This window comes from Gallinula chloropus (genome assembly GCF_964237585.1).
Source record: "Gallinula chloropus genome assembly, chromosome: 1".
NCBI classification, from domain to species: domain Eukaryota; kingdom Metazoa; phylum Chordata; class Aves; order Gruiformes; family Rallidae; genus Gallinula; species Gallinula chloropus.
Window position 1 is genome coordinate 116,798,189 of NC_140085.1, and position 26,548 is coordinate 116,824,736.

General features: G+C 40.9%; 1 protein-coding gene across 3 annotated transcripts in view; it reads right to left on the minus strand.

Moving 5' to 3' along the window:
• ERG (ETS transcription factor ERG) overlaps positions 1-26,548 on the minus strand; it is a gene marked incomplete at its 5' end in the record, with an annotated part of 108,821 nt that overhangs the window by 2,221 nt on the left and 80,052 nt on the right. For 2 of the 3 annotated variants that reach the window (XM_084273992.1, XM_084273990.1), the window contains 7 exons: positions 1,108-1,155; positions 2,909-2,965; positions 3,330-3,398; positions 9,120-9,191; positions 11,279-11,359; positions 12,317-12,520; positions 15,484-15,635. In XM_084273992.1, coding sequence (XP_084130118.1) covers positions 1,108-1,155; positions 2,909-2,965; positions 3,330-3,398; positions 9,120-9,191; positions 11,279-11,359; positions 12,317-12,520; positions 15,484-15,635 — 683 coding nt within the window. The remainder of the gene's footprint in view (positions 1-1,107; positions 1,156-2,908; positions 2,966-3,329; positions 3,399-9,119; positions 9,192-11,278; positions 11,360-12,316; positions 12,521-15,483; positions 15,636-26,548) is intronic. The other variant, XM_084273991.1, reaches the window with a different exon arrangement.

Genomic DNA, 26,548 nt, shown 5'->3' on the forward strand with positions numbered 1-26,548 from the left:
CCATTTGGAAAATCCTGTTCTTAATACTTACTTAATTGCTTTCCTATGCCGTGCAAAACTGTTTAGAAAGTAAGCTAATCTAGAACTGTGTTTGATGTCACTTGGGATAAAGTGAAAGGAAACGGGTCGGTATTTTGGCAGTTTCATGCCTTCAAAAGCCCTTCATTGTAAGAAGCAGCATTTTTACTGGGGTTTGAGGAGACCTGCAAGGTGGAAGAAGGAACACCGAGCCCTGTGGCAGTTAAAGCAAGGGAAATAGGAAGTGGCGAGTTCAATGTCAATCCTTTGTGGCAGATTATGATGTTGATTATGGTGGTGTAAGGCCACAGTGTGTCCTGCGGACTCAGAGCAGCAACAGAGAAATCTGCTCTGTTCACAATCAGTGTTATTAACTCACCAAGAAGGTTCTTTACCTAAGATACGTCCACAGTGCAGCCCATTGCCACTTTCTGAAAGTGGGAGAACATTTTGGAAGTGTTTAACCTAATTACTCTTTACATTATGGTTTCCACTTTTTTTCCTCTATGTATTTATTCATCCCCAAGTTCTGTATTTGTCAAGGTCAGTATGGTGTTGTATTGTGGATCTGCAGAACCTGGGACACATAGGATGGAGATTGGTAAGAGACTCATGCCCTTCTGGAGGGGTACCTGGAGGCCATATGGGATATCTGACAGCATTTAACAGAATCTCGAACTTTAGGCAATTGAAGCGAACTCCTGTTGATATGAGGAGTTCAGATAATGCTAATGAGGCATTTGACTGACTGGATGTAATCATCTGCTCTAGGACAATCTGAATAGTTCTCCATGGAGAGCTGTATTTACTATGTGTCCAATTGATACAATGGGAAATGACACCTAGCACATATGCAGATACCTACATTAAGATACAGGAGTTTCTGTGTCTTCATGTATGAGCTCAGTCCCACCCTTGTGTAATTTAGAAACCTAATCCTGTAACACTTTGGGTATTGTCAGCTCCTACTGAGTCATACAGGAGAGCGCTAAAACTGGTCACATCACCTTCCACATCTGGCCTTAAAGCTGAAGTGGAGACACTAGCAGCAAAGAGAAATCCTCCTAAATCAGCAAAATCCCTTCTCACCTGGATTTGCAAGTCGGCTGCTGGTCGGTCCAAGAATCTGATATGGATCTACAAAATAGTGAAAGAAAAATTTAAAATCATGCAACAACCATGTAAAATATTTTAGATGTTATTTTTTAACCTTGCACAGGGCAGTGTATACCACCTGATGGGACAGTAGGTCAAACACTGGGAAAAGTGTTTCCTTTCTGTGCCTCACAATATTTGCATGTTTTTCCTTTAAAATGGGCGTGCGAGTTGCAAGGATGCACATTTGCCTTTTGTACTGCATTAGTGTGCGCAAGCATATAGTCAGACACGCTGTAGATTTGGCCCAGAAGTATTCTGATCCTTACTTAAATAAAGTACACCCTTTGGGACTGCCGCCCCTTGCAGTGTGTCAGGGCCCAATGGCACAGACAGGTAATGGAGTGAGAGTCCCCTCCACAGAGGACAGCAGCCTCTCCTCTTGTGAGGCCACATTTGTTTTCCCCACACCACTGCTAACTCCTTCTGTGGCAAAAGACCCTCCAGAAGAGGGCTGAGAGTGCATGGCTGAAATGTGTCTGGGTCAATTCTTCTTTGTCACCGGCATCCCGTGAGGGATCCCCTGTATTAACCTTGCAACTCGGGTTTTCAGAAGAGCCAGTGTCAGCCATGCAATGCCCACAGCATCTCAAGGCTATCCTCAAGGGATTCCCACTGGACATTAAAACTCATTTTGGCCTGAATTGAAGGACAACAGGAAAGTGATGGGCTGCAAGTACAGCTCAGAGCCCCTCACTAAACGACCCCGTCACTGGGGTCGCCTTGCCTTGGGACAGATGCTCTCAAACAGCTCTCCAGTTTTACAGCCAAGAAGATAATCAGGTTGCATTCCTTATACGTTTAAATAATTGGTGCAGCTCACACACAGTCATTAAACGGTTCTAAGGACTTACATAAATCATCAGTATATTTTTTGAAAGATTCTCATGGTTGGAAGGCCAGATTAAATAAAACACTACTTGGGCAAAAAGTGGTATACTACTTCCCAGGCAGTATGTGTATGACTTAATGAGATGTAGTCATGCACACAGTCTTATTTAGTTATAACAAAAACCAGAATAATGATTTGAAATTCATGTGATAAAAACAGGCTCCAAGTCTTCTGAGCTAGGAATACGCTCCAAATCTCTTTTATTTCCTACTTTTACCCTTTTGCTGTTAACAAAAGCCATAACTGACTCAGAATCTCTGTAGTGCTTTCTAGCTACCTGCCCAAAACACAGTCAAATTCACATTAAGGTATTAGGTTCTACCCCATGCATCCATTTTGCAAACCCACTACTTTGCAAACTTGTAAACTTCCATTTTCTCCTCAGTTTCTCAATAGATTGAGAATCCTTTTAATTTTCCTGTTTAATTTCAGGACCCCAATTCCAATAGGTTTCTGCAATCTGCTTTCATTTCCTTGCTCATGCACATTTTCCAACTGCTTGCATTGCAACTGTTGTGGAGTTTAAGGTCTTTTGACATCTGTTCTTTCCTTTGTACCTAGGCTGTACTTTGTTAAATAGCTTTTTCACTCTGGAAGGTTGTCACTGCCTTTACACATTACTAAAAGCAATTTTTAAAGGCTATGGGAGCCTTCATCTTAGAACCAGCTGTAGAGCCAACTCATACATGTCTGGGAATGTAGTGGTCACCAGCTGGAGATCTCATTAGTGGTCTGAATCAGGTGTTGCAGTTTGTTTCTGGTTGGTATGTCAGAGTTGTCCTTCTCATCACATTCAATAAACCCTATCACACCCCAGCACAATTCAAACAAAATGACACCCACCTAACTGAGGACGCTGGTCTTCTGTTTTGGGAACTGTTGAGGATGATGGCTGAGTAGCTGAAAATGGAAAAACCCATGTAGTTATTTTTCCAGTTTGGAAGTTGGTCACCAAACCTGAGAGACCCCAGGCCCCGGGACCCCTGCTGCTCACCACTCAATGACAGCCACAACTGGATTTAGCTTTGTAAGACTGTATGAACATGGACTTGATGAAGACTAAGTTCAAGGAAGGATGTGGCTGCCCCAGAGTCTCCACACAGCATTGCCTATGTACAGCTAACAGGCTTTCCAGCCAAGGCACAGGTAAAAGTCCTCCAGAGCTGAATGCTGAGGTAGCTCCCACCAGTTCACTGTAGAGTCTGTCCAGGTGGCACAAGATGTGCATTAGGCCCACAGGCTAGACATATGCAGATGCTTTTACCTTTTGACTGAGGACTGGGGTGGGTGTGACTTGTCCATGCTGATCTCCTGGCTTGCTCATAAGGCAAATCTGCAAAGGAAAAATACACTGATTCATGTGTGTATGGCACAAGGTGTTCACACCCATTAGGGTCACATTTATAAGGGATTTGTTGTGTTGGAAAAATTACAGAAGTAGGAAGGATACTCCTTGTTAAAACCTTTATTGTTTTAATTGTTTCTAAAAATAACAATGCCTTCTGCATTGCTATTTAACAGTGCCTATTCTTCTTAGATGTCTGAGCTGCTCTGAAATAGCTGGTAGAAATACTCTACAGAGTACATAATTTCCAAAGGCTCAGAGTACAGTCTTTGGTCCCCTTCCTCAGTCCAAGACACCAAGGAAAGACAGAAACTGCAAATCTTGGACAATTTATACTAGAGTCTTGCAGGAAAGGTCCCACAAGAAGTTAAAGATCAGACTAAGCAGAAACTCTGTACCTTTCCTTCCCAATCTCTACATGTAACAGTATTTTCTTTACGAAGATAGGCATTAGTTGGTTTAATGTGCCATTCTTTGCTAGTCTTTTGCTGTCATATTCCGAGATCAACCTAAATTTATAGGTTGAGCTTGAGAGTTCCCTTTCCTGCCACCTGGTCAGAGGCAGAGATATGTGAGACAACAAGACTTGGTTTTGTCTGCTGGAGATTCCTCTGAACAACTATTGTATGTTTGTGCTTGCACTTGCTCTGATTGCTGTCACACATTTTATTAGGCTCTCCTCATGATAATATTCCTTATGCTTTCAAGAGCTCTTTTCCTCAGATGTGCTCTTCTGGTCTCACTCTCATCATTCAGAGCTCAACCTTTTGTGATAAATGATTGCTGCACTTTGCCAATCTCACTTGTTTCTCTTCTATTAGTAATTTCAAATTATTAGTAATTCCTTTTCCTTCACTTTGCCTTCCACACCCCAGTATCCTCTGAGGTCTCTAGAAACATAACTTGTACAAACAGTGAATACTTAAGCAATGTTAAACACACATATATACATTTTATAATGCATAGTATTTTTCTTCCAAAATATATAAGCTTTTATATATATATGTATATATATATAAAATATATATGCTTCCTTAACTTTACATATCTAAATTTTCATTTGCCTTCCATTTACCCACTATTTCTATTTCATTTAAATGCTTTAGCATATAAAAATGAAGAAACTACATCATATAATCTTTCTTCATAACATACATATACTAAACTTAAATGTTTGGTTTACTCTTTGAAATCTCTTGCAGTTGCCTGTGCTTTTCTGTGTCTGGCTTTAATACGTTAGCTACAGCTCCTGCCAAAATCAGAGACTTCTGTAGCCTACCCAGCATCTCAGGAAGGTAGCAGTACCCACCTGGTGGAACTAAGTTGGTGCAGATGATTTGATTCTTAACAGTGCTTGTGCTTTATTTTAGAAATGATGTTTGGAAATGAAACCAGTTAGGAAGTAAAGAAACAGTCACAGACTGGCTCTGTGCAAAACAGATGTATCTCTGGCCATTTCCAAGGACCATGAGCAGAAGTATTGAATGGAAATAAAGCGTAATGTGGAATTCACAACCAAATTGCCTTTAATTTATTTAGTCTGTTTGGCTTGAAGAGCAGACTGGCACCACCAACACTGTCATCTCCCAGAATCGTACTCTTAAAAAGCTTTGCTTTTGCTGAGTTATGCAATTTATCTGTGTGCTGCATTTTAATAGCTGGTGATCTTTTATCCCTTATTTCTTGAGAACTATTCCATAGTCTCATCCTCCAGAAACATGGAGAAAATAGTGTGAATTGTACAAGCACTCATCTCTGAACAGAACACTGGCGGGCTGGTGAATGAATCATCATAACATGCAGAGGTCCTGATCAGGTTGAGATCAGCATTGCTACTAACTGCTGTAGTTAGAGACACCTCATGGCCTGAAGACTATCATCTGGCAAAAAAAAAATCAGAAGGACTCTGGTCCTGTTTCCAGGGGGTCCCAAGTTCTGTCTGTACAGAGAGGGATAGGGCTCAGCTGTGGGCTGCTTGCATCTTTCTTGTCCAGTCCTGCCTTGCCTGGTCAGTTCTCCATTTCCATGGCAACCTATTTCCCCCTCCCCACCCCCAAGTTCTTCCATTCCTTGCCTCCTTGCCCTGAAAGACTACAGACAAACAGGGGAGAAAAAATCACATGGAAGGAGCGTGCTTGTCACTAGGCTGTGCAACTCTCCTCACAGTCTCTCCTCTCCCCTCCATTCATGAGTCTTCAAATTGTTACACATATGTACACAGAGAGGGCTATGTGATGCTGTGTGCTTACACTTGGTGGCACGTGTAGCCTTGAAATATACTTGGTACAAATTTAGTACTGTGAGAAAACTGGTTTGCCTCAATGCAATGTATCATAAGATGTCTTTCTGACTACACCCTCTTCATGTAAAGAAAAAAGCAGTTATCAGCCTTTCTTGAAATAGCACAAAAAATCCAACTTCATTCTTAGTTCAGTGTTGTGCCCTGATAAAACATACTGCTGTCCTAGATAAGCAGATCTGTTTTTATTCATGAGATACTAGTACAACATGTCCTTATCTTGGATAGATCTTTGATGGAAATGGCCCTGTTTGACGAGACATGTAGACAAACCCATATTGGGTCTTCCTGAGCTCCTGGTAGCTTCATTGTATTAGTTTCAGCTTTCTGAAACCTCATGTTCTGTTGTAAAGGTGACTGAAGAAATAAGCCTTTGTCATTGCAGTTCGTTACAAGCCCTGCTCATTTCCTATTTTCTATTGTAGTGCCTTAACAATGCCAGTGCTTAATTACTTTCTTCAGAATTGCACCCCAGGATTTGGCTAGTTCCCATTTAACATTTTTTATTCTCCTCCCCTCATTTTTGACCTCTTTCATGCCATCAAGTGATTGTCCCCAGAGTCTGCTATTGCTCTCACATGAAGAGTGCTTTGTAATGGAACAGCTTCTTTTGCAGTCTAGTTGAAATGTGACATTTAACTGAAAGGAAAGCCATGAAATAAGCCCAAATAGTTCCTTGAGAGAAAACTGGATTTCTGTTAAAAAATGTTTTTTCTTTCCCAACAAAAATTCAACTTTCATTTGTAAAAGATAAAATAAAATAATACTTTCAAAATCACATGATAGTTTGGTGTAGGAAAGGTTTAGTTAGGATACACCCATGTACACAGAATGGAGACACCCTATATCTAACTTACAACTCCCACAAGTAATTGTGTAAACACAGGAAGATGCTGATATAAAGCATTTTGTATTGTGTCATTATAAATATTACTTAGATAAAAACATTGAAATGAAGCTCACCATGTCTGATATGTAGGGTTTTTTAGAACATTTTACTTCAGAGAAAACAAGTATTTTATTTTTCCATCACAGGTCAGGATGAAACTAATATTGAAATAATAAAATTTCTCAAGGGATTAAAAAGTCACGGTTTTGTTCAAATGCAGTGGAAACATACCCATAAAATAGTATCCTCTCACAGCAGACTAATTATAGCCTTTGCCTGAAATTCTCCCAATTGGCATGGCTATTTCCTGCAAGACATCCAGGTCCCTCTAGTCTCATGTTACGTGTTCGTTCATTGTCTGTGGAAACTACTGAGAGTTTGGGGCATCCAGTTTTACATTGCATAGCTGGTAACTGTTTCTATAGCCATGCTCTGTCTTCTCATCTGTGTTCATGTCCACACTCCCTCGTGCCACTCAAAGACCCTGGGTTCTACAACCTGTGACCACAAGGGCCACTGCCTGCTTTAGTGATTTATGAAAATGTCAAATATTTTTTAAAATATCCTTTCTTCTAATACCAAGATTAAGCAGGTACTCTGTGACACTTTTTCTTTTCATAATTATATGATGTTTTCTCATCCCCAGACCCTGAACAATTTCCAACTTCTCTATCTTTCAACATGCTTGAAAGATTTTCCATATTCCCATGGCTTGGTCTAAGTGCTCCCTAATTCTGCAAATAGCCTTTCTGATAAGGGATGATTCACAGAGTTTTTTGTGCAAGGCCACGCTGCTGATTTATTTACTGGCACGTTTCCCATATGATCCTCCATGGTGTTCCTTCATTTATTTACTTTCTTTTTCACTTTGGCCAACAACTAGAGCAATGTTTTTTATTGTGCCACAAAGCAAGGTGCTGATGTTAAGTTCTTCTTCCATGAGTGAAGAGGGTTGATTTTAAATTGCTAAGATATGCAAATAACTTGTGTCTTATATTGCATCTTTCAACTTGCATTTTCAGCTGTTAACATATTGCCAGTTTGTTTCTCTCTAATAAGGCTTCTGAGGGCTGGTGTAGGAATCCTTTAGAAGAATCTCTGGTTTTAAGTAACAACAAAATCATCTGTCATCTCTAAATTTTATACCTAATTGTATTGCATCCTTTTTTCCCCAAATTATTAATAACGATAGATCATGGCAGAGAATGCTAAAGCACACATGACTTAAGAGGCTCATTATTTAGTCTTGGCAACAAATTAATTAGCTAGTTCTTGATTTGTTCCTCAGGATATGATTATCTTACTTTTATTGAAAATAATTGTGGGGCACTTTGGCAAACACTGTATGAAAGCCAAATGCCAAATACATGCATTGGATCAGTGGTTTCCTTTTAATTCACTATTATAAACAAATAAATCTAGCAGAAGTGTTTGTTTTCCTAGAAACTGAGAAGGGTGGATTTCATCATGTAATGGCCTGATGACTGTTCCCTTATCTATCTTTTTTAATTATCAACTAAGAAATCTACAGATATACACATACACAAGTATGCATGTATATATACAATAGTTACTTGCATATACTGTTCCTAGACCATTGATAAAAGATAGATAAAATATTTGCTATCCAAACCCCCCTCTGTTTTTAATGAGGTAATGTATCTTTTCACAAGAGCTCAGACAGTTCAAGTCTGTGTCCCATCAGGACACTTGGATATATGTGTCTGGCTCAGTAATGGGTTTCCTTTAAATTTAGTATTTTTCTGCAACTTCTCTTGATGTCTCACTGTACTTTGCACTTATTAGTGGAAAACCATCTCCAGATTATGCATTTTTCCAGAATCTTTAGTGGTGAAGGGTGATACAAAGAACATTTTTAGCTTCATGGTTATATCCTCATCTTCTTTAATTATTATTTTTAGCCTTTCACAAACCAGCACACCCACAACACATTCATGGGCTTCAAACTTTTGAGCAACAGGAACTTTCTTACATTTCGATTTTATTTTATTTAGTCCCTTAAACTCATAATCAGATATTGTGGGGTATGCTTGGCTCAAACATATAAAAAAGTAGATACTGGGAGAAACATGTATCTTGCATTTTTTGAGTACTTTTCCCCAGTATACTTCAAATAACATTATGAAAGAGGGTATTCTTGTCTCATTTTACAGACAGAGAACTGAAGCACACTGTAAAATGACTGCACTGGGACAATACAACAGGAGCCGTGAATACAGCTCAGGTCTTCAGGCTCTCTGGTGCTTTAAACAGTAGATAGAGAGATGTGGAAGAAACAGACATTAAACTATTTAATAATCTCACTGGAAAGAATGATATATACAAACATGTATAAAGTTGTGTGTGTGTGTGTGTGTGTGTGTGTGTGTGTGTGTGTGTGTGTGTTCAAAATATAGTTTAATATTTATGAAAAGAGAGTCGAAACAGGAAAAGGAACAAGACACTTCAAGAGATTAAATGAGTAATATCACAGCATGTAAAAGATGGTTATTGTTCATACCTGGCCTGGTTGTAATTCTTTGTGTTGCTTCTGGATAAACTGATGTATTTGGGAAAATAAAAGTGGCACCTCCTAAAGAGAAAGAAGAAGACATAACACCTAAAGATTCATTTTCACAGTCCCTAAGTCCACTGATACGTTCCTTCTTGTAGAGTGTCTGAATGAAGACTATGAATAACTAGTTTCTATCTTGCAACTGTTATATATGAAAGTTAATTCTGATAGCTTTTGCACCTGTATAAATCCATTCATACTACTGGATAAAAGTCTGTGCAAAATCTGTGTAAAGGGAGGAGTCTGTCAAGTTCAGGAAATCCCTTCTACCTGACCACAGTCACCTCCGCCTGGCCAGGCAGTTTCATCTCTTCTGAAGTAAAACTTCTTTTTCATCTCTTCATCAGTGCATGCACTTCCCAAACAGGTTCATATTTTACAGCTGAGACTGTAGGCCTGGGCCAAAGCTTATAGGTGTCTGTGGTTAGCTGGCTTTGGGTCAGACCCTCAGAAATCTCATTCTCTGCATGGAGTGGAAAAAAAATTAAAAATACTAAGCTTGATATAGAAAACGGTATCTCACTTATCCCAGGCTTTGAAATTTCTCTAACTACATCAACAGACTTCTAAAGACCATCTCTAGGAACATGAAAAGGGTCATAAGGGTTTGTGTGATTACTGCTGACTAAGAACTTGTTTAAGAAGAACTTGTTTCTAACTCCTCTGAGGACTTTTGAAAAATCCTGCTCCAAATTTCTTATGCCAACAGAAGAACTAATTTTCCGCATGCTGATGAGCAGAATGACATTATTCACACTCCCAATGGCAGAAATGCAGACAATCTCATTTTTGTGAAATGAATTTCTAAGTATCATTGTCAGTGCACACATATAGAAAAAGATAACACATAGAACTGCTGAACAACACTTGGATAACTGTATATGGAAACTGCTTGGCAAATTACAATCTGGAAAGTCAGAGATGGAAAAGACCATTGAATCCATCTATTTTTAAAAAGGGCTTAAGGCTTATTCCAAACCCCATCAATGGAAAAAATGTTGTTGCTTTTGGTGGGGTTTGCAGCAGGCCTACAGCCCACAGTAGGACCTTATGTCAAGCGGCAAACATCTCAGGGAGTGATCTTCTAATCTAGTTAATTTTTCTAGGAAACTCACTGCAATTTACCACAGTGAAAAAATAAATTAAATACGAAAAAGGCATTGCAATCCAAGGGTTTTTTGAGGGATTTTTTTGTTTGTTTGGTTTTTTGCTGTTTGGGTTTTTTTGGCATTATCCTTTGTATTATCTTTTTCATTTCTCAAAGAGAATTGTTATTTCTGGTCACTGTAGGTAACTAATACCCTCAGGCATGATCATGCAATATTCCAAACATCTTTAATCAGTATGTATACCATACTACACATACAATTCCATGCCATCCTCTGTTGCAAGATAAAATTTATTCTGAATTATTTCAGTAAATATTTTAAGTCACATTCTGAAAGACAGATGCTGTTGAGGCATGTATCGTACCGTTCTCCTACCTACACTCGCTACTTTTCTGGGCCAAATTAACAGAAGGGTGAATATTTACAAAAATGATTTTACATTCAGATCAAATTTAGTGGAGATTACAACAACAAATTTACTGAGGTTTCCAGCTCAACTCCCATATAGCTGACAAATGAGATGAGCTAAGTGCCTAAATAGCAATTTTATTGGATTATACAATATATACTGCATGGGAGGAGAGACAGTCCCCATTCACCAGAGCCAAAAGCACTTAAGCAAGCCCTGAATCACTTCTGAGCTCCACCAACCTTCTAGGGATCCATGGAGTTGATCTGACAGTACAATGAGACAGAATGAGAGAAAATGTCCTCAGAGACAAAGGCCCCAAGCCTGCAGTTTATCATGTGCCAGGGACCCCATTCTCTTGTAGGACACCAGAAATTACCAGTAAGGAGACCATTTTTGCACCGTCTGGCCTTGAGTGATCTCACCAGTAATGTGTGTCTGTGCATAAGCCTCACACACACAGCACGAAGAGGATACTCTCGTCTCCCTCCTGGTTTACCACTTCCATTTTTAGCAAGCAACCCATGAAAAGGAATCCTGTGCTTTTAGAAGATGACCTATAGCAATGGAAGCAGTGCCAGCATTACCTGTGTTTCTAGCATGCATTAACCGTGGAGAGTTTTGTAAGGCCTTATCAACATCATCTGAAGTCAAATGTGGAAGAGGAGCTACAAAACAAAACAAAAAGCAACACCAAAATGAAAAAAAAAAATTGTGAATTGTCTTTTTAAACCATATTTTCCCCTGACAGGATTTTTTGAATGCGAATCTACTGACAGTCAGCTTCAGCCTGCAGTTTGGAGGGAGGGGGGTGTGCTACAGCTTAAACTGGGGCACTCGTTTATTCATCGTTATGAATGCAGAATATTTCTGACTGACTGACGGTGTGCGCGTGGAGAAGACTGCACCGCACTGGTGTTGCAATGCTTGTTGTTTATTTCTTTAAAAACCAAGTTCACTTTAACTTCTTTAAACTGAGGCAAACCTGCAAACTTTCCTCAAGCTTAGATGAAAGCCTTCCAGCCAGGAATTCACTAGTCCCTTCTTTGCCTTTGAAATGCTAGCCACGCACTACAAGTAATTTGCATTTGGACTTCAGGGACTGTTCCTTTTTTCCACAAAATTACAGAACTTTTATTCAATTCAGTGAAATCTTCCTGATCCTATACAGAGCAGAGCAAACTGCTGTCAGTCCTTAGAATCATGCCTGGAATTTATGAATCAATGTTTGCACTCTCTTTTAGCATTCTCATCATTAAAATGGAAAGAAATGAGTATGTGACCAGAAAAAACATTAGCACTGAATCTCATATGATTTTTCTTCCTATGGAACGATGATGAACATACTGGGTTTCAATTCAATTTTTCTCTGAGATCGACATATAGAAATATCCCCTAATTCTTTTCTTCAATGAGCGTGAGTGAAAGCCAACTGAAATTAATGGGTACCTTTCCATCAATCCCAAAAGGCTTTGTATCAGGCTGCCTGCTTTGTTCTTAGGGACAGCAACATTTGCAACAGACATTGAAAACCCAGCTGAATGTATACACACCATCAAGTCTAAGGCTCATATCAACCACACATTGTTTGCAGCCACTACCATAATGACAGAAAACTAGCTTACTCTCTCTGAGGTAGTGTAGGTGTGACAGGAGGATATCTGCATTATAGCTTGGGGTAAGTCTCTGGAAGTCATCTTTGGTCATTTTACACAGCTCCTTCCCATCGATGTTCTGGAACAACAAGATGTCCACGTCCAGGAGACCGTACTCCTTCACCGCCCATTCCAGCCACTGGCGTACGTGGTCTGTGCTCCATAACGTAGGATCTGGTGATATCACAAAGCATAAAATTAGGCAGAGAGGGGAGAGTGCTGATGTGCCGGACCGGTACAAAATAAATGCAGACCACAGCAAACTGGAGAGACCTCAATCCCCTGTTTAATGACTGCTGGAAACACACGAGGAATTAATTTGGGGGTTGAAAGCGAAGGAGAAAAACTCTCTGAGAAAAACTATTAGGGAAGAGCCCTGAGCTCTGATTATTAACAACAAACTCTCTGATATTGAGATCCTTCTTCCATTTAGTTCTGTTGTCCTGTTATTTGTATACAATATTACCCCCAGATTAACACAGGCTCTTGCCCTCATCCAGAGAATACTCGTTAGAAAAGTAATTAAGTGAGCTTACTAACAGCACTGTGACTGTCAAAGCTCTCTGTTGGTTTTGTATCTTTATTCAAGTGAAATTTCCACTCAGGTCAGAAGTACCATTTCTTGGGTTTAGGCTAATTAAGTACTCACAGATTTGGCTAGTTATTTCATAAACTGGAGTGGGTCACAGCAAAATAGTCTGTGTTTCCTTTCCTAGACTGCTGTGTCACACTGATGTACACTGCTACACCTGCGTGGGTTTTTACTTTCTATCTGAATTATGGGCAAAACCACCCAGGGGGAAAAATCAAGGTCTAGATTTTTAACAAAACATAAGGTCAAATACCACATGTTTTTTAGTTAACGTTTGATTTTAGCTTAAACTTCTTTTTTTGCCTCTAAACTCCTCCTTTTCTATATCTCTGCCATTCTGCTTGAGTTGCAGTAAGCACCCATCAACGTGAAGGTCCCTAAGGACTTGCAATGCACTTCCACCATGATGGACAACAGCTCCTACCATGAAGAATTTATACATTTTACAGAGAAAAGATAAAAGCCAAAGGGAACCAAAGTCCTCAAGAGTTCATGTCTTCTACCCTAAATGACTCCATGAGTCTGTGGTATCCTGAAGACTGAGAATGGAGCACACAGACATCAAACGGCTGTAATCAATCACATGAAAGCCTACAGAAGGGCTGGGACTTGATGACTAGTATGTCTAAATAGCTTTTCTATGCCTTAAGTTCAGTGCTATTCCCTCCCTTTTGACGGTTGCTCAGGCTGGTCTGAAAAAGGTGGGGACCTCTTTCTGTAGGCTAGGAACCATTCACAGTCTGTGATGCTGTTGTTCTCACCCAATCATTCACCTACTAGCGCCTCCCCCTTTCTGATGCTTCTTTTGGCATTTTACGCCCTTGCAAGTCAGAGTCGTTAATATCTGGAGCTTCAGAGGGTATCTCTGTTCTCTAAAGTGCACTTAAAAGACTCCCTCCATCTGGTAAGAAATACGGAGTAAACTAGAGGGATACAAGTCTGGTGGGAAACCTGGGAGTCTGAATGAGATTGTCCACACCTACAACAGAGAAATCTCAAGAACTACATTTAGTTTGGTTTGAAGTAACCAATCAAACAGCATGACATTTACCAAAATGTTTTTATTATGCCTAGAATTTTTAAATGCTTCTTATTTATGATAGCTAGAACGTTGCCACAGCTGGAAATGTGATTTTTTTCCTTATTTGACTTTATTTTATTTTTTTATCCTTAAACATTGCCACATGAGCTGTATGCTGCCTTTGTGATAGCCAAACAAAACCAAGTGATTTATACCCATATGTTTCTTCTAGGGAGCTCAAAATAGCAAGGATGTGACTGTAACCATCTTTGTTCCTCGAATGTTACTCAAATCCACCTCAAAACACAGCTCCAGGAATACCCTGAGAAACAAAGATCTTCCTGAGCTAACTATGCTAAGGGTTACTAAAAGACTGAAAATAAAGTGCCAATCACCAAGAAGGCAAGTCTTTTAGAACGTTCAAATGTCATGAATTTCAGTGTGTCCTGCTTCCAGTCAGCAGGACACTTCATCATTCAGAGCCTCACTCTTCTGTCTTTGGAACAGAACTGTCAATATTATTGCAGAGGATACTGCAACATTATTTGTCCACACGTATCTTGACAAATAACTGAAATAATCACAGCTTGCAAAATTGGCCACGGTTAGTACTCTTGCATATCTAGCAACTGAAAAACTGTAAGAATATTAAGCAACATAGCAGTAGCAGAAATGTTTCAGATGATAGGCACATCTCTGCTGGAGAGGAACTAGCAGAAAAGCGCTCCTTTCTGGTTGCAGGTGGCAGGTGATGTGCTACGCTCTGTTTATCCAGTGGTTTAGGAACACCCACACATGTCACGACGGTCTAACTTCAGAAACAGGCATGGTAATGATTTTGCAGACCGAGGCAACAAACCTGCCGGCAGCCGCTCATTTGGAGGGCAAGGCACAAAGGAGTGAACGCCTTCTTGTTCCATTAGCCACCGAATCCCACAGCCAAGCTTGCCTAGACTAAGCAAGAATTTCTCAATTGTGCTGTTATATCACAGTGGAGTTGTCAGTTGGCTTATTAAAACCTCTTATACCGCCCAGACTCAGGGGATAATCTGGATAAATGCTTTTCATGCGCTGTTTGATTTCATAGAAGTTACTGTGTTTTTAGCTTGCCAAGGGCTGGACCGCTTTTATTATTTGCAGGGACATCACATGATAGGTGATCTTTTCTCTCTCCCACACATTCTGCACTCAGCTAGTCCATGGTGTTAGGAAATGGAAGCGGGTCTTCACTTTGCCCACTTTAGGGTGAAATACTCCAAAAGGAACTAGAGAAGTCACGTAAGGTCTGCATGACTGCAATCAGCCAGTTCTGCTGCTGCAATGGGAAGACCAGGTTGAGGAGGTGACTTCACTATGGTATTTCTCAGCTCCTTCTCTTAATAACCCTGAGAAATTACTGGTCTTTTCTTCTTGATCACCTCTATCACATTGACACTTTTCTCCAAGGTTTCGTAAATTATGTTAGTAGACTTAGGAGAAATGCATTTATTTTTGCTTGATTTTTTTTTGTTTAGAGAGTCTAACCTGCTGGCACAATGACTCTTCGTTCATTTGTAGTCATATTTGGGGGTGGAACATGCTTCTCTTCCATGTAGTTTCCATAGTTCATCCCAACATTGTCTGAGCCACTAACCATTTTCCCTCCTTTTGCCACGCTGCAGTCATCAGGAGAATTCCTAGACAGAGAAGAGAAATGTGCTTTTATTATTATTTTCGTCCTTACTAATATCCTCGGTAAAGAATCATGCTGAATACAATGGAAAGTAGAAGACTTGAGCACGAGGGTTGGCCTGTCACTGGAAAACTCAGTACCTACCACCCAACGACTCTGCTGATTCCTTCGGCTGCCTCAGAAAAAATTCCCAGCCTCAGTGGTCTGTATATTAGTTTCATTTTAAAAGGATCAGGCTCTTATATGTCTCCAAACACATAAACACAATTTATTTCCAGAAACCAGGCTGAATGGGGGCTTCCTCATGAGCTTGCTAAGCCTGATGTCTGCTAGCAGTGGCACTTGTCTCCCCAAACATCTCACAGACAATTCAGCAAACACAGAGATGTCCTTAATGCAAAATTTTCTGAGGGAAAACTATTAATAGTTGTCATTGGCCAAGGCTTGGACAGAGCTTGTCCAAGGCTTGGACAGCTTCCCATCTCCACTGCTGCCATTGTTTCATGTGGGCCATGCTTGGTTGCACTTTGTCATGCAATGTACACATACTTGTACGTACGGCTTACAGAAAAGGAACAGTTGCCAACGCCATGATTCAAAATACCACACGCATGACTGGAAAAACCTTTCAGCTCCTGACTAGCACAGTCTCCATGGCACTGTAGACAAGAAATGGAAATCTGCTGAGGATCTGCAACCAGACACCTCTTTAATTTTGGCTTTGCTTTCTGAATAGAGTCTTTAGGTTTAACATCCCACAGGGGGTTCCCTAATGGCATTTTAATTGCATCACAGTTTTCGTTCTGGCAGACACAGACATATTTGTCCCTTAATTTAATGTCTACAACGTGTTTCATCAGAGAGAGAAAAATTGTTACAAAAGTCAAAATAAAGGACTGAGCCATGGGGAATACCTTTAAATGTAAAGAGGCTGTTTGGCAAGGGAAGGAGGGTGTTAGTTGGGTTTTATTTTCTTTAGTGATACTACATTACTAACAAGCTTTCAGTCCTGCTGTTTAACTCCTGAAACTATACTATGGTCTTACTGACCAAGCAGCAAGTCAGGTTGCCATACTTCATTTCAGTCCCTTCAAAGCCAACTAATTGCAGTTTGGAGAACCAAGAGACCCTCCAAGATCTGGACTCCTTCAAGTGTGTTTCAGGATCTTCCCTCTGCCCTCCAAATATATTTCACCCAAAGCCTCCTGCTCCCCCCAGCTCAGAAATCCCAGCTCTTACTCCAAGTGTTGGGCAGCAGAGTCACTGTAAGCCCACCAGTGGCCAGAATACAGGTCAATTACCAGTAGAGTTTGAGGACAAACAAGGAAAAATAATATAGAGTTTGGACCACTGACTCCTCAGCGTAAGACAAAAGCATCTGGCAGGTATTTCATCCAATGCCCAAAGTGACTCCATTAACTGCTCAACACTACGATGGGTCAGGAACTAATGCAGTTAAAATTCAGCTTGGAAAGCTGAAAAGATTTAGTATACACCTCAAATACTAAAAGTACATTTTATTCAGGGTTGTTTTTTTTTTTTCCACACAGTGTTACTACTGATCTGACCATGTTGTGTTAATGTATATATATATATAAAACATAAAAGCTGCTGATGGCTTTCAGTTTAAAAATAAAATATACCTCAGAAACCATTCAATGAGTACTGTTATCTTCCTTAGGACAAGGAACGGGGCCTTGAATGTTGCCTGTGAAATGTTGGCTTCACATACCTTCCTCAGGTATAAAATATCTTGGGTGCTACATAACATATCACATATGAAATCTGCCTTGTGTAAAGGTCCTACAGCTGCTTTGTCAGCCACGGGACTGAATAATAACCACAAGGGAAGATATAGTCAACACATGGCCTTGCCTGTCTGAGTGGTGGTGAATTCAGCTTTTCCTTCCAGAAACAGAATACTTGGGCATTATTCTCTCAGGTTTAACTTTTCTCTCCCACTATATACCTCTAAATATAATCCTGGGACTCAGCTTATTTCTGTCTAAACAGAGCTAAGCAAAACAAAGTAACTTTTACTTTCAGACATAAACATATTGAAAAAGAGCTTTTGTGGTGATTGCTTGTGACTAAAAGGTTGGTTTTCTCTGTTTACCTTCAACAAATACAAATGGCATATATGCATAAGTGAGTCTGCATACTAAATCACATATATTTGGAAACATCATCCAGCTCCTGCCCTTATACTTGTGCAGATGCCCAATGCGACTCCCAAGGTCTGTTATTTTACAAAGACAAAAAAAAAAGATCCATTCAGGCAATTCACTGACTCTTTAGGGATGTTTTGGGGAAACAGCTAGCAACATCCTTTGGCCTAAATGGCAGAGTTGCTTTATTTTGGTTTTCTGGATAAAGGAACTCGGGATATAGGGACATCAAAGTCTTGTTGCTGACACGAAGTATCACACCAGTATTGGCCGACATCACTTTGTATGGACAATTGTGCATTACAACCACTCTTGTAAACTCTGAGCAGTAAATGATGTGAAAGATCCAGTAGCAGCACACAGCTTTTGGCAATCTGACAGGCCCTCTGAGCTGGTTTTCTGATCTGAATATAAACAGACGGGGGTGGGGAAGAATATCATAAAGAAGTCATAACTTTTCATTAAAATCCAGAAGCAGATGGTCAAGGGTTTTCTCCCATTAGCTCACTGGGTGGACAAGCAAATCCCCAGTTCATCAAATCTTCTAAGACCATGCTTAGCTTCAGGCATGTAAGCAGCTCCATGGGAGCTAAGAGGGCTACTCAGGTACTTCAAATCGAGCGTGTGCTTCTGCATACCACTGAACCAAGGCTTAATTCAAATGGCTGGAACGGACTTCTACCTTATAGAAAGCAAAACTGAAAATGCAAGCAGACACTAGAAAATGGTATTTTTAGTGCCCAGAACAACAAGTGAGCGATTGTCTTCAAAGACTTTTTTTTTTAAAAGATTTTCTGAGAGTCTGCTTTATTTCTGAACCACCCAGGGAGCAGGGGCAGTGGAAAAGCAGCTTTCAGAAAGCATGCCCAGTGTAAAGGGTGCAGCTTCACAGTGATTCATCCTCAGCTCCAGGTCTGAAATGAAACTTGAGATGTTTTTCTTCACAGCTGTGTGTTATTTTTACCCTTTGTAAATACACTGTGTTACACCTGGAATTCAACACCAAAAAAAAAAAAGGTGGAAAGACTGCAAACATGCTACCCAAGAGCACTTTCTCTAGTTCTGAGCTGATTCAGCTCAGATTGCTGATAAATATCTGTTGAAGAAAGTATTTCTCCATAGGTCCTTGGACCTGGAAGCCTTGCCTTTATTCTTTATTCAGGGTTACTTAGAATAAGGCTGATTTGATGGTTAAATTTAGTGCCCACTCCTACTGAAGCAGATTGGAGTTTTGCCAGCCATTGACTCTGATGAAAGCAGATGCAAGTTCATAAATAAGTGTATGAAACACACTTTTTCCTCTTCACTCTGCTACTATTTTCCCCATGTGACATAAAACACCTGTGTTGTGTTAAAATGCAAGGTGTCAGTGAAACACAGATTAGGAATCAGCAAAGTTTTACATGGTCTCTGCGACGTTCCCATAACATACACCCCTCTATTTAATATTTATGAATTTCAGAGAGAAATAAATGAGAAAAAATGTATTCTCAAAATATCTACATATCTTTATAGGTTTATTTAATAACTACAGATTGGGTAACTTCCTTACAGAGGCTTCTTACAGCAATGGGGTCTCAGGAGAGTAGAGAGATGCAAGGGTGTGTTTGAAGATTTGCTTCATGGTGCCTATCCAGACCACAGCTGGTGAAGACAAAAGACACACTGAGCTACCTGGAACTTTTCTTCTATGAGGCTGTGGCCCCCACACCATAACACTGCCCTACAGGACACAGATTCCTGTCCTCTCCCATTTCATGATGGCAGTGACGCGAGAAAGAAGGGAATGGCCCCAGCAGGGCTGTGATGTCCCCACCCTGTCCTTACATACAAGACAGAGATCTTCACAAAGCCAGCTCCCTCAGATAATCTGGGACAACATATGTAAATTTATATTCTGCCAAAATGATATAAAGTAAAGGTCAGCTCACACTGAGTGCACTGCAAAGTATGCTCAGGCTTGTCTCCATTCATTACAACTACTCAAGTTGCAGTGAATTTGACCAGTGCTTGTCACTGAAAAAAAGCAACCCATGAAGAAAAAACCAAAACATCCCTGGAATTTCTTAGCAGTACAGTGCTGTTTCTTGAAGCACACATGACATAATTTAGCCCACAATATCAATTGAAAGGGTGACATGACTGCAGCCCAAAACTATCTTCCTGTGCTCTCTCTACACCCTCTTCCTGTTCATGAATTAGTTGGTTGCACATCTGCTTACACCTGCCATAGAAGTGACATGCAAGGAGGGGTTCTGCGGTCCTCCCTCTGGGTTCCCCTTTGGCAGCAATTACTGGGGACAGCTCAGTGCTCCCTGGTGAGAAGGAGCTGCTGCTCCCCAGATGTTGGAGCAGGAGTGTGGCTGCACCAGGAGCTTTGCTGAGCCCCCACGACTGCTTCCTAGGCACCAATGGTGGTCCCCATGGGTGCAAAGTGAGACTCTGAAAAGCACTTTCAGTGGTGATAACAGAGATACCAACACTTGCTTTGACAGGGTTCAGTTTCCATCATGCACACTCATCATCCAGTACCACAGCTGGATAAAGAAGCTGCCTGGCTTCTCCTGCATGCACACCAGGCCAACCCTCGCAAGAGGATGTGCTCCTGTGCCAGCACCTGCCCTTTTATCAGGTGTGTGAATACCTCCATGCATAACCCACTGCAAGGAAAACAGAGGTATTATTTTCCCTTCCAAACCTTCTTGTCAAAGTAGCTCCCTGCAAAGGACACCAGCATAACAGAGGCCTTAAAATGCCAGAAAATACACATATGTCTAAGTATCCCTGGGATGCTCCCACAGGCTCTCACACAATGGCTTAATGGACTGGCCTGGGAAGCTACTTCCCCAGCAAGTATGCAAATATGTAAACAAATGGGTGGGTGGGTAGGTAATCTGAGTCATTCCCCCACCCCTGTGGGGCAGCTGTGGGAAGGTGATCCCTGCCTGCAGGAAAGGGGACAGCCAGGGTGGAAGCAAGCTGCAGAGGTCTGTGTAAAGGAGGGGGGAAGCCCCTTGGGACCCACGCTGCTGACTAAAGCTGGCTTAAGCTGATGCTGAAGCCACGGTGACAGTCTGTTTATCTTTGTTATAAGATGAGTGTCAAAAGCAGTCCTAAGAAGACATAAGAAAAGGAAAAAAAAAAAAACCCAAAGTCCTCACTGGGCCACAAAGTCATGGAAGTGTGCTCCTCCAAGCACAGGCCACCAAAATGGTCTTCAACAGCCCCAACAGACCAAGCCATAGAGGAGCTAGGACTAGGACTGGGGCAGCCCCAGGCTAACACATCCCCACAGCCCCAAAACAGGGGTGTACACCGCCGTGTGGGACACCCTGGGCTGGGTGGGTGCTCAGGGTTGCATGGGGCTGGCCCAGACATCACTCAGAGATGTCACAGTGTGGGACACAGAGATGCCTCTGGGTCCTTCCTCCAGCAAAGGGAGAAAGCAAACACCACATGCCAACACATGCAACGTTGTTGGCTTTCTGTAAGCAAAACAAAAGATCCTTGTTTATTGAGTTGTATATGCAGCAGCCGTTCATTTTCAATCAAACAATAACTTTTGCTAATTGAAACAATATTTTCTTTCTCTTTTTTTTTTTTATTTTGCTCAACTTTCCCCAGCTATCTTGCAGCCCACAGCTGTGACAAGCCTTAAGGCCATCATGGCAAATTAAGGCAGTCAGCGTCTGGCTCACTAGAGGCCAGTCAAGCTATAAATATTACCAGCCTGGCTCTTTGTGTTCACAGCGTGGGGAAACAGCTGGTTTAAGTTTGACTGCACGTTGTCATTTCTCCATTAGTGCAAACACTTCAATATTTCTTATGTGTGAGGTTGGAGTGAAGAAAGGGAAAGAAGGGAAGGGGGTCACTAAAAGCCAAAGCTAAGAAATGATGTTCTGTATATACATAATTTACAATTAGATTGCTGCCTGGGAGAAAGCTGAAGCCTGACATGGTGATAGCTAGGCCAAAGCCACAATGACTTCCCAGTTGGCCTATAACTTTCAGGACCTATTTTCTCTTGTTTTTCTTCTATTATTTTTATAGAAATTCTATTATAATGGTAATGGATTACATTTCTCAAATTCTATTTCATTTCAAGAGCTTGTAAGACTGTTGCATTTGTGGTTTCATAAAATATGAAATAGCAGGAGACGGGGGCCTTCCCAAACCACATATGTCTTCTTTTGTGGGCAGGGATCATATAGAAAGCTTGCAAAGTAGAGCATGCCAGGCATAAACAGAAGTGACATCTTGTATGGAAAACATAATCCCCCATGTCTGTGGAATGTCTGCTGATTTTTGCGATTAGCATTACCAGGCTGTGAGGCTAACGGGTGCGAAATGGTAAAGCCAATGATGAGCCACATTTTCTTGCCTCCTGCATTGCCTTAAAATGCTATTCCCAGGCTTGAAATACTGAACGCCCTCATGGATACTACCCTGATCAAAACAAACCACCTACTAATGAAGTGGGGGAGGAGAAGACTTATCTTGGTCAGAGACAACTTATGTACTGACAGTGCCTGTGCCATGCCAGCCCAGGCACATCACAACCATCATCTCTAAACACTTTAGACACAGTAAATACTGTACTGGAAATAAAGCAGTAATGATAGCAACAGTCATAAATAATGGGAGTGATCGTAACTCTTGTGAGGTCCTATGTCATTATTTGAAGACTAATTTTATATTTCTCTACCCATATGATTAGCTTGTTGCCTAGCACTTTCAAAATTCTGGCCATCCTCATCTCCTCCCTCTTAAACTCCTAAAGCAAAGCACACAATTTAAGTAGCAGTGGTCAATCCAAAATGTAACCGTGCCAATTATGAATGAACGCATTATCCCAGAGTGGAAAGGTTCTTAGCTAGGATCCGCCAGCCCATCACCTCTCAAAAACTGCAAAACGAGTAGCTACAGTAGTGTTGAGCTGGGTTTGCTTTTCTCTTTGGCAACAGGTTTGACTCAAGAACAGAGCCAAACCATGAACACACACACACACACACACACACACACACACACACACACACACATGCACACACTAATGTTAAGCTGGTGGATTTTCAGAGCAAGGAGGAACTTCCTGAAGTAGTCACACACAAAGACCTACATGAAGAAGATCCTGAATTGGCAGTTTTTCAAGTTTGGTAGGCAGCCACTCCAACAACAACCCAGTCAGTGGGGGGAAAAAAGATTATCAGTCTGAGATAACTTAAACCACGTCTTTTTACCCAAGATTAATGTTACTTTATATAGGCAGCTCCAATAAATGCATTAGGAAAGCCATCCTCTTAAGAAAGATCTCCCAGCTTTGCTGTGAGCTGACACAAGGGCTGACTCAAGACCTACTGAAGACAGACAAGAGAGTCCCATTGACTGCCCTGTTTTTTTGACCATGCTTGCTGTTTAGTCTGAGCTGAGGGTTACCAGGAATACCAGGGCCTCATGCCGGTGGTGTGCCACCAGATGTGGAAGGGATGGCACTGAGCCACAGCAGTGGGGTTGTGCTCCAGCGATGGAAAAAGCCATGCCCTTGAAAAACAAGTGATGTCAGGGTGATTACAGCAGACCAACTCAGTTTCTCCACACCTTGGACTCCGCAAGGTGTGCAAGTGCTCTAACTAGATCCACTGCTATATCATATACTGGAGTCGAATGCAGAGGTGCCTCATCTAGCTTAAAGCTTGACAACTTAGAACCAAGGAGCATGATGGTCCTGTCATGGGGGCAATACAGAGTTCCACATGGATTAATGTACCTTCCTTCATGACTGGGCACATCAGCTGGCACATGGCTAGACTGCACAAGGTACCTAATGCTACCCATTCAAATTTCCTGGTTTCTATAGCACAAAACAGCTACCACTTAAGAGACTTTACATCAAGGGGTAAAGAAAAAAAAAACCCAACAAAACACCAACAAACAAAAACTTGAGGTCACTTTGAAAAGTCCTTCTGTGTGTCAGCTATGTTGAACTCAGCTGGTACAGAGGCTCTTTGATGAAAATTTAGAACTGTAACATGCAAAGAAAAACACTGTTTCCCAAAAGAGCCAGCACAAAAGATGTATTAAGTAATAATTTCATAATTTCATTCACAAATGGTTTTTGAGAAACAATTGGTAGCACTTAAAACAATATTTTGCACATGATTAAATCTTAATGACAACTAATTATTTCTGGCATTTCTTTAAAACGTCTGTATCAGCCAAGCTGATGTTGGAAAACTGCTGTGCTTTCATTGCAACTAACTTTCAAAATGCTTTTTCAATGAAATCATTGCTGCTAGCAGCAAGTGAAATCTATCTGTGGCCTTAATAAGACTCAATGTTCCACTTCAGCCTCCCTCCAAAAGACTGATTACCCAGCAGTAGATGTAGTTCTTCTAAGCTACCTTTGTAGAGTCTCACTCACGGGCACACTGGAGTCCCATGGGTGAGCGTACTCGGAGACTACTGAGCGATCCACAGATTTTAATGTTGTTTAAGCAGCACCCAGGGCCTCATGAGAGGCTTTCCTCAGGAGTGTGTGTCACCCTTAAGTGCATAACATGACTTGCATTCATTCACTGTAATAGAATTGCTCATACTGAATTTGATAAAATATGCAAAGAACAATAAACAGAAAAGTAAGTAACACTAAGGCACATGCAATCCCCAGATTTATATTCCAGTGCCTTACTACAACAGGGTGAATCTTTTGGTCTGACTCTAGAGCAATATATAGCAGGAAACAATATTATTGCATTCAGGTGAAAGATTGACTATGCGGTGGCACAAGAGGTCTTGTTAGATTTATGTATCTGGAAGAAATATAATGGCTGTACCAACGTAATGAATTTGAAGAAACTCAATTTGATACCACCTGTGACAATCTGCATTACATATGCAACAACAGTAAGGTAAATGACAGCTTTAATTTAAACTTTTCTTGTGTTATTTAATTTAAGGTAGGCCCTTAGGCTACATTTTCTGGTGCTGTGCGGCAGGTTTTAGCTTTAAAAATACTGTTATTGTTAAAGAAAACTCTGTGGTTAATCCCTCTGCAGCGCTCTGAAAATAACACTTTAATTTCATTCTAATGTTATTTCTTCAGCATTCACAGGAATGCCAGTTTTGAGGCTGTTATGTTGGGAGATTTAATGTAGGGCAATTACAGCCAAAATATATCTGGGGAGAGTCCTAGCTGAGTGAGTGCATTTCTGCTTTGAGTGGGTACTTAATTGTTGATGTGTAAGAGGTTCAGTATGCTCCTAAAATTTTATACCCCCTTCCAGACGACAGAATATATGGTCAGGAAACAGCCTAACACACTGAGAAGGGAGAGACAGACAGCAAAAAAATCATAAAGCTGACTATTCTCTGGTCACCACTTTGTGGGGTCTGGTGCCCTGTTTTGCATCCTCTTTACACTGTACTGTCCAGGGCCAGGCTTCCTTGTAGGAAGACGATTACAGAAGGAAACTCTGGAGATCCTAGAGGTAGCACTTCTGAGGCTCTGCAGTGTGGCTGTAGTGTTTTAGACTCCTTTGGGACAACCCAGATTTTAAAATGTGTGTAAACCGAAGAGGTACATGAAATGAAAAGCAGCTCCAAGCTCTCTACATAATGTATGTGTTAATTTTTAACATACGAAGCATTTTTAAGAACATTTTTAAGGATTTCGTTTAAGGAAATAAATTTATGGACTGCAAATGAGCAGGGTGGGGAACCTCTGCAGAAAGTAAAATGCAAAGTAGCTCAGAGAACGGTGAGGTACCACTAATCTGCACATATAAACTGCAGCCGGTATGATGGATGTGACAAACAGCAGGTAATCTGTCAGGAAACCATCGTATAAATGGTAAAGGCCTAGTGGGATGTCAGGAAGGAATGAGAGATGCATATATCACACTGAGCTGTAGTGACTTCGCCCTATTGACAGTTCTCATCAATATATCAGAATATTTGTTTCAATTATTCAGCAATAATATATCAATGATGAGCAATTCCATTTTATTCAAGGTTTGAGTGATGCACACTTTTTTCTACAACTGGCAGGAATATCACATACTAGGAAGCACTACAACTGCCAAAGTATTAACACTGTATTTATGACATGCACACATGTGTATGAGCTTTTTGAGGAAAAGGTAACATTTTTATTTGTTACCTGGCAGTATTAGTACCTAACTGAAAGTATAGCATTAAGATCTATTTTTGCAGGCATGTGTTAAGCCTTATAAAATAACACTTTTCTGATTAAATAAAAAGCATGTGTTAACTACAATAATATTTTTTATATTTGTGTTAAGCCTAAGTATGCAAAATATGTATGCTTTTTTTTTCTGTACAATTATTGCATCTTACATTTGGTAGTCCATAGGTGATTTTTCTTTGCTTACTTTTCAGCGTAATGTCATGTCTTAGGAACCACAGTGAGGTATTAATTTTCCTTGTTTTTTCCACTTATCTATTCCTCATTGCTCTGCCAATAGGGGAAGCTGTCAAATCCAAGATTAATAAATGAAACCCGCATCCAATGCTGCAGGTTATTTTTCAAAGAATCATAGAATGTTCTGGGTTGGAAGGGAGCCCAAGGGTTCTAGAGCTCCAACCCCCCTGCCACAGGCAGGGCTACCAACCTCGAGGCCTGGATGTACACAAGGCTGCCCAGGGCCCCATCCAACCTGGCCTTGAACACTTCCAGGGATGGGGCATCCACCACCTCTCTGGGCAGCCTGTTCCAGCACCTCACCACTCTCTC